The 9,249-nt window shown below is 40.2% G+C and overlaps 1 protein-coding gene across 1 annotated transcript in view; it reads left to right on the forward strand.

Moving 5' to 3' along the window:
- The first annotated feature begins 519 nt into the window (after nucleotides 1–519).
- TTC1 (tetratricopeptide repeat domain 1) overlaps nucleotides 520–9,249 on the forward strand; it is a 49,722-nt gene continuing 40,992 nt past the window's right edge. The window contains exons 1-2 of the mRNA XM_039245357.1: nucleotides 520–857; nucleotides 2,219–2,583. Of these exons, the coding sequence (XP_039101288.1) occupies nucleotides 2,251–2,583 (333 nt within the window). The 5' untranslated portion in view covers nucleotides 520–857; nucleotides 2,219–2,250. The remainder of the gene's footprint in view (nucleotides 858–2,218; nucleotides 2,584–9,249) is intronic.

Raw genomic sequence — 9,249 nt, forward strand, 5'->3', positions numbered from 1 at the left:
ATAAACAGTTAGTAAACATTACTTGAAAGAATGCATTGGACAACAGTTCCCTTCCCCGTAACACTCTTAATATTAATCAGGACCGCAAAAAGCTTTTATGCGGCTTATACTTACCGATATTTACTGTATTAGAAATTAGAACTGAATAATATTTAGAATTTATTAATTTAAAATAACAATACACCTATTACATGCCAACATAAATAATTTCGTTATAAATCACTATATTTTCTAAAACAAAAATTACTATAGTGAGAGTGACATTGTTTTATTTATGCAAATCTCTGGCTTAACAGAAGACAACTGGATTCTCATAGCTCCTGCATTCAAGCGGCTGCGCCATCACATGACAGCCTCTGGAAAACACTGTATATTCACGAAAGAAGTGCGGAAAAGGCAAATAACAACTTAATGTTATTATGAAAACTGTTTTGATCTAGCCATGTATCCCTTGAAAGGCACACTTTGAGAAACATTTGAGAGAAAAAATTATTTGTGCAGGGTTTATGCTTCAGGATTCCTTTATACATTGCTAGCATAAGAGGTCAGAGTGACGGAGTAAACAGAACCACCATTTGGAGCTTGGAGACCACCTTTTCTCCTCTTTTCGCGGGTGCTGAATACAGTGGACTCCTACCGTAACCCAAGATGGAAACCGCCACCCACATTTCTGGCCGTACAATTGCGTCACACACCGCGACAGCGACGTGCTTTCTCCCTGAGGGTCCCACTACATTTCCCAGGATGCTTTGCCAAAAGCGATGCCGTTGGTTGGCGCCGACGGAAGTGCACTTGGCTGAGCGGAAGTAGAAGATCTTAGAGGCCGGGAAGGTGAAGACGAGAGGAACTGGGGAGCTGTGAGTGTTGCGTCGGGCTGTAGGCTTAAGGCTGTGAGGGACTCAGCTAGAAGACGAAGTGTTGGGAAGCGTAGGGTGGCTTCTTCTTAACCCCGGGGCCTCAAATTCCTGCGTTCTTCCACTAGACCTGGAAGCAAGGGGGTAACAAAACATTGTGTGGCGTCTAAGTCGTAGTATTAAGGTCTTGCTTTTTTAAGTTTTCTTGGGACGAGCTGGGACGAATTCGTGCTCTTGTCGCGACACAAGGGTCATTGGCGTGATTTTGCTGTGACCAGAGGGGCGAGGGGTGGGGCTGCTGACGCTCTGACTCAGCTCTCACAGCAGTTGATCTCAATTGGCTGTACATGAGAATCACCTGGGATGCCTTTTTAAAAATACGGGTATCCTGGGCCTACGCCAGACGCCAAAATCAGAATCTGTGGAGGATAAGATTTGGGTAGCAGTACTTGCTAAAGCTTCCCAAGTACTATTTTGTTTAGCCAGGGTTGAGAAGCACTCTTTTAGTGCCTGAGTCTGACCCCCATGGTGATCCTGATTAGGACCAGCTGCGCCAGGGTTTCCCTTGCATTGTAACCTGCGTGGGCTCCACAACACGCACTTGGGTCAAGTTGACGAGCGCTCTTTTGGTACTGATTGCATTTTGAGCACCGTCAGACGCTTATTTTTAGCTTCGAATGGCGGTGCTGGAAAGACAGGCCCCTATTTTTTCCCCCCCCGGATCTGGCTATTCATTCTGAATAACGGTTAGGGGCGTCCCATTTTCTTACCATTGTTTTACCTTATGCCCATTTTTTATAACCCTGACAAAATTTGACCAGTGGAAAGAGGAAGAGTCCCATTACAATCGGTGTCTTTTGTTGCTTATATGAAGTTCCGAAACTGGTGTCAGTTAAAATGATGTTTGGCATTATTATTTATGGGCTTATGATAACCAAAATTTTTTTATAGTGAATTTCAATGAAAGGAAGTTAACGTGTGTTTTGATGCATAAATTCGTTTAGGTGTATAGGTAGGATTTTTTTTTTTTTTAAATACTGGTTTCCCCTGCTGTCCGAAAAGTTGAGCGTTTTATCAAACCTTCCTGAGCCAAAATGGCATAAAGCAAAGATTATCCGCACACCTGCCACCCCTGCTTTCCAAAAGGTTGAGTTATACCACTTTGCTTTTACAAAAGACCTACATTAATATTTACCTGTTTTCACAAACTAAATCTGAAGGAGATTCTCACCTTTATAAAAAGAGCTGTTACCATGCTAATGTTCCATGCTAATGTTAAAGGCGAAGTGGCGTTCGGCAGACTTGTGGAAAGTGGTGGCTACCTGTATAAGCACCATTACCTAACGTATTTTCTCTTTTCCCAGAACTTCAGCTTCACCTTCCTCACTGATACAGCATGGGGGAAAAGTCAGAAAACTGTAGGGTTCCAGAGGATCTTTTCAATGGTTTGAAAGTTACAGATCCCCAGGAAGCAGAGTGTGCTGGCCCTCCAGTTTCTAATACCAAAGGTCACCGTTTGCAGAGCAAGCTGCTCAAGGAGGCTGCAGCGCATCCCCAGGAGGACCAGGAAGAAGAGGAGTGTTTTCATGACCCTAGCACCTCGTTTGAGAAGGAGGAGCCAGGAGTGGACAGGGTTGAGAACAAACCTGATGATAATGTGAATTCCTCTGAACTAGATGAAGAATATCTAATAGAACTGGAAAAAAATATGCCGGATGAAGTGAAACAGGTAAATATTTATTGTGCACTATCTGCCACATAAACTGCTTTTTAAAGTGAATAAATGTGGTTGATACTGTGTCAGAGATTCGGTCCTCTGTGCTGAAAGAGTTGCTTGCTCACCTGTGTTCTTACTGCTTTAGTAGTGATGGAGCTGAGATAAATCAGTAGCATGGCAGGGAAGCATGGAGTGTGTCAGCTTAGCAGATTTCCTTTTTTGGGGGTGGGGGAAGTGTCAACTTTGAGTTCTTTTTGTTTTGTCAAATTTATTTTCTCACATCTGTACATACCATTTAGCTTAAAAAAAAAAACTTATCAGTGGTTGGCTACTGAAATTCCTCTAAAGGATGTTTTTTTGGTTAGACTTTAGAATTATGGTATGCTGCTTATTTGTGTTAATTCCTTGATGGCAAGAAAAATGACTGCCTGAATATCCTGGTGGTGGTTTGGTTACAGAGGGCAGTGACTGGGCCGTGTATTGTTTACATAACATTCTTGAGGAACAGACTTGTGTATGATAGTAGTTATCATTTGTTAAGCACCTATAATTTGCCAGCCACTGAACTTAGAAAGTTGCTTGTGTTTTCATGTAATCTTCATAACACACCTAGGAGACATACTACTAGCATTCCCTGTAAGAAAGCAGAACTTTGTAGCTTCTCCAAGATCACACATCTATTAAATGGCAGAATTGATTCTCAAACCCAGATCTATTTGATTCCAAAGTATAATGTAGCATTTAATAGCAAAAATTGCTGTCTTTCTACAAAGCAGATACACTAATACAATGTACATTTTCCTGCTTCTTTACTCCTGGGCCACATCCTTAATTGGGCAAACCTTCACTTTTGGAGACAGAAGTCTTTGTATCCCCCCATATCCTTCCTTCTTATAATCGAGGTCATCTGAAGAGTTGCCTTAATATCTGAGCTTGTCTACAAAGAACTTGAGATTTGTAGCATAGGTTTCTGAACAGCTCACTCACTGAACAGGTTATGATATATTGGAAATGGGCAGGGATACTGAATGTGCATTGTAACAGTGGGAGTGGGGAGGTAATGTGACATGGAGCATCTTGTCTCTCCTTAGGCATTCTTCATCATCAAGGCTATTGGCGTTATTTTATTTTATTTTATGTTTTATTTATTTTTTTTTTTTTGAGAGTGTGCACACACCCATGCAAGTGGGGAAAATGGCAGAGAGAGGGAGAGAGAATCTGAAGCAGGATCCATGCTGTCAGCACAGAGCCCAACATGGGGTTCCATCCCACAACCGTTAGATTATGACCTAAGCCAAAATGAAGAGTCAGATGCTTAATGGACTGAGCCACCCACACACCCCAAGTCTGTTAGTTTTAACATGCATGTTTTAGCTTTTGTGCTAGTGTGATAGGATAAAATAACAATAGCTTAGATGAGAAGGGTAAAGGGCACAATGAATCGATTTCATAAACTACCTCAGCAGAAATGGCTCAGAAAATTAAATCACATACTATTCAATAATTAGGAAATGATTTTCCAGAAAATGTTTGGTCCAGCTTTCATATCACAAGTGCAGGCTTTTTAGAAACATTGATTAAATGTCTATGTTAAAATGTTAGTAATGCTTTTCTGATACCTTAATGTATTTTACCCTGATGGTGAATTTTCTCTTGTGCTATTGGTTTGACAGTGAGTGGTTTGGCTCTAGACATTACATACTCTGCTTCCCATTCCCAATTTAGTAAAACTTTGTGTCTCCTGGCCAGAAATCACATTTTAAGTTCTATAAATATTTAACACAATTACTTTTATTGCCTCTAAGTTGAATATTCTAATGGCACAATGCCTTTTAAACTTTTTTCTTCCTTTTAAAAATTAAGATTGCATAAAAAAAAAAAATTAAGATTGCATATAGTGAAACTGTTTAAGTTGCGTGTATACAGTTCAGTGAATCTTGACAAATGTATGCACCTGTGTACCTCAGACCCTTATTAGGATCCAGAACATCATCATCATTCCAGAAACTCCCACTGTGTGCTTTACCACTCATTCTGTCCCTGCACCCCCACCAACCTGGGGACCCATAGGTTGGTTTTTCCTCTTTTAGACTTTACTGTAAATATAATCACTTTTCAGATGAACATTTCTATTTTATATTTGTGTATCAACTTGTATGTTTTCATAGCTTAATTTGAAAAATTATCTCTTAGATAAACAGTATCTCTTAGAAACAACATGCTGTGGTGATAACCATTGTTATTTAAACCATCAATTCCACTAAGGAAGCAACTTCCAGGAGTGCAGATTACCTTTACCTAATTGTGGTTCTACTCTCTTAGGTATTTTTATGCTGTTTTGGTAAATATCTTTACAAAATTATTAGGAAACCAGCAAAACAGATGAAGAAATGTCTCTTCACTGCACACATGTTTTGCTTTTATAGGTCATTGGGAACAGGATACCTTTAAACTTGATTCTTTTAAAATAGACAAAGTTGAGATAATTTAACAACAAAATAAACACAAATTGCCAAAAAATCTGAAAAGATTTTTAGTCTTACTAATAGTTTTTAAGTGCAGATTAAAACACTGTGTCTCATGTATTTATCTGATGTCAACAATGGGAGAACATAAAAGTGCTTATGCTAATTTTGGGAGTTTAAAGTGCTATGTCATTTCTGTGAGATATTGCTATCAAATATTTAATATGAATATTTCTGTAGACCAAGGCTATCAATAGAACCCTTTGCAATGATGGGAATGTTCTATGTATACTCTGTTCAATATGGTATTCACTGGTCGTGATCAACCACATTTTAATAGTCTTCAGCTGTGGAGCATTTGAAATGTGGCTAGTAGAGCTGAGAAGCTGAATTTTACAATTTTTTTATTTCAGTTAGTCACGTGTGGCTAGTGCCTACCATATTGGACAGCACAACTCAACCTCTGATTCTCTGTAGTCATTTATTTTAATGAAGTTATTAGAGATGTGTACGGATATATACATAAAGGTGTGTCATAACATCATTCATAACTTTGAACATTAGAAATAATGTTCAACAGAGCGTGTTACTTTAAACAGTTTTGCCATTTTTATGCAGTAACATACGCAGTCATTAAAAAGATAAATCTTAATATTAATGTGGAAAAAAATACCTGTTAAATGAATTAAGCAGGTCTTATAATATGGCTTATAGTAACAATGATGTATTTGGGTTTGTCCAGTTCCTGGCTGAGTTCCTAAACCCTTGGAATTTCCTAATAAGAGATGAGGGTGTGTTTTGTTATTTATAAGCAGCCCCTTTCAACCATACGCATAGGAGCTTTCCAAAAATCACCTCAATGAGGTCTGGTCATCAGAGTTTGGAGCTTTCAGCCCCACCCCACCCCACCCCACCTCTGGGGAGAGGACAGAGGCTGGAGGTTGAGTGCATCACTGGTGACCAGTGATTTGAGCAGTGGTGCTTATGTACTGAAACCCACATGAAAACCCCAGGGGCACCTAGGTGGCTCAGTCAGTTAAGTGCTCAGGTCATGACCTCACAGTTTGTGAGTTCGAGCCCTGTGTCCAGCTCTGTGCTGACATTGCAGAGCCTGGAGCCTGCTTTGAGTTCAGTGTCTCCCTCTCTCTCTGCCCCTCCCCCACCCCCGCTCACACACACACTCTCAAAAATAAACTTTTAAAAAAAATTTTAAGAAAACAAAAGGGTTCAGAGTTTCTGAATTGGGTGAACATAAGTGCAAGGAGGGTGACATACTCAGAGAGCATGGAACCTCAATGCCCCTTCCTATATACCTTGTCCTATGCATCTCTTCTATCTGGTTATACCCAGAGTAGTATTCTTTAGAGTAAAACAGTAATCTAGTAAATGAATTGTTTTCTTGAATTCTGTGAGCCTCTTTAGCAGATAATTACAACTGAAGTAGTAGTCATGGGAACTTCCAGTTTATAGCGCATGGGTCAAAAGCTGAGGTGACAACCTGGACTTGCAGTTGGCATCTGAAGTAGGGATGGGGTTGGGACCAGGTCCTTAATTTGTAGGATCTGATGCTATCTCCAGATGGAGTGTGTCCACATTGAGTTAAAATGCAGGACAGCATCTGGTGTCTGCTGTAGAGTTAGAGTTGTTGGTGTAGGAAACTCCCACACATCTGATCCCAGAACTGTTCAGTGTGTTGATAGTAGAAGAGACACATGACAGGTGTTTTCCCTTTACAGCAAGTCGTAGAATAGTCCGTGGTGATTCCTTTTCTTTTTTTTTTGTAATGTTTATTTTTTAATTTATTTTTTTAATTTACATCCAAGTTAGCATATAGTGCAACAATCATTTCAGGAGTGGATTCCTTAATGCCCCTTACCCATTTAGCCCATTCCCCCTCCCACAATCCCTCCAGCAACCCTGTTTGTTTTCCATATTTAAGAGTCTCTTATCTTTTGTCCTCCTCCCTGTTTTTATATTATTTTTGCTTCCCTTCCCTTATGTTCATCTGTTTTGTATCTTAAAGTCCTCATATGAGTGAAGTCATATGATATTTGTCTTTCTCTGACTAATTTCACTTAGCATAATACCCTCTAGTTCCATCCATGTAGTTGCAAATGGCAAGATTTCATTCTTTTTGATTGCCAAGTAATATTTCATTGTGTGTGTGTGTATATACACACACATGCCACATCTTTATCCATTCATCCATCGATGGACATTTGGGCTCTTTCCATACTTTGGCTATTGTCGATAGTGCTGCTGTAAACATTCGGGTTCATGTGCCTCTTCAAAACAGCACACCTGTATCGCTTGGATAAATACCTAGTAGTGCAATTGCTGGGTTGTAGGGTAGTTCTATTTTTAATGTTTTGAGGAACCTCCATACTGTTCCCCAGAGTGGCTGCACCAGTTTGCATTCCCACCAGCAGTGCAAAAGAGATCCTCTTTCTTTGCAAGTGATGATTCCTTTTAAGTTAAAAACCTATGTAAAAAATGTGTCCGTACATAAAAGTTTGGAAAGATATGGGTGATTATTGGGGAATTTTTATATATGTTTAATATACTTTTTCGAAGTGTAGTTGACATACAAAGTTATATTCCTTTAGGTGGGAGTGCCTGGGTGGCTCAGTCAGTTGGGCATCCAGTTTCAGCTCAGGTCATGATTTTGTGGCTTGTGAGTTCAAGCCCCACGTCCAGCTCTTTGCTGAAAGCTTGGAGCCTGGAGCCGGCTTCGGATTCTGTGTCTCCCTCTTTCTCTGCCCCTCCTCCCCCCAATAAATAAACATTAAAACATTTTAAAAATATATTAGTTTTAGGGGTACAACATGGTGATTTAACAGTTCCATACTTAGTTCTTGCCATGATAGTGCTTACCATCTGTCAGTATACAAAGTTATTACAATATTATTGACTGTATAGCCTATGTTGTATTTTTAAACCCCATGACTTATGTTATAACTGCAAGTTTGAACCTCTTAATCCCCTTCATCTATTTTACTCATGATCCACTTTTTTAAAATACAGTAAGCACACATCCCATTTATAATCAACAACACTCGTTATTCCATTTTGAGAATATAAATAAAAATTGATTTTTTACCACCAGCATGGACTTTTTACCAAACAGAGCACATAAAGCTGACCTATGAGGATTTGGAAAGAAATGCTATTATAGGATCTGTGTATGTTTCTCTTCAGGCAGAATCAAGTATCAATAGCTAAAGCCTGTTGTTCAAGCTGACTTGACTTGCCCTGTAGCTGAGAAGATAATCCAGGCTCAAGTGGAGTTCTAGTTCTCAGCAGAATTCCTAAATCAGTAGTAATGGAGAGGAGGCAAAAACAAAAACAAGAGTAATGGAGGAAGAAGACAGCTAAGATTTTTTTTAAGAGTTTATTGTCAAGTTGGTTTCCATATAACACCCAGTGCTCATCCCCACAAGTGCCCTCCTCCATGCCCATCACCCCATTCCACTCCCCTCCACCCCCATCAGCCCTCAGTTCTCAGCATTCAAGAGTCTCTCATGGTTTGCTTCCCTCCCTCTCCCCAACTTTTTTTCCCCTTCTTCTTCCATGGTCCTCCGTTAAGTTCCTCCTAATCCTCTGTACGTGCAAACATATGGTATCTGTCCTTCTCTGCCTGACTTATTTCGCCCAGCATAACAGCCTCAAGTTCCATCCATGTTGCTACAAGTGGCCAGATTTCATTCTTTCTCGTTGCCATGTAGTATTCCATTGTGTAGATAAACCACATCTTGATCCATTCGTTCGTTGATGGACACTTAGGCTTTTTCCATGTTTTGGCTATTGTTCAGAGTGCTACTATGAACATTGAGGTCCATGTACCCCTATGCATCAGCACTCCTGTATCCCTTGGGCAAATTCCTAGCAGTGCTATTGCTGGGTCCTAGGGGAGTTCTATTGTTAATTTTTTGAGGAGCCTCCACACTGTCTTCCAGAGGGGCTGCACCAGTTGACATTCCCACCAACAATGTAGGAGGGTGCCCGTTTCTCCACATCCTCGCCAGCATCTAGAGTTCTCTGATTTGCTCATTTTAGCCACTCTGACTGGCGTGAGGTGATATCTCAGTGTGGTTTTGATTTGTATTTCCCTGATGAGGAGGGATGCTGAGCATTGTTTCATGTGTCTGTTGGCCATCTGGATGTCCTCTTTGGAGAAGTGTCTGTTCATGTCTTCTGCCCATTTCTTCACTGG

Source organism: Hyaena hyaena, unplaced genomic scaffold (assembly GCF_003009895.1).
Source record: "Hyaena hyaena isolate Hyena2069 unplaced genomic scaffold, ASM300989v1 scaffold_253, whole genome shotgun sequence".
Lineage (NCBI taxonomy): Eukaryota > Metazoa > Chordata > Mammalia > Carnivora > Hyaenidae > Hyaena > Hyaena hyaena.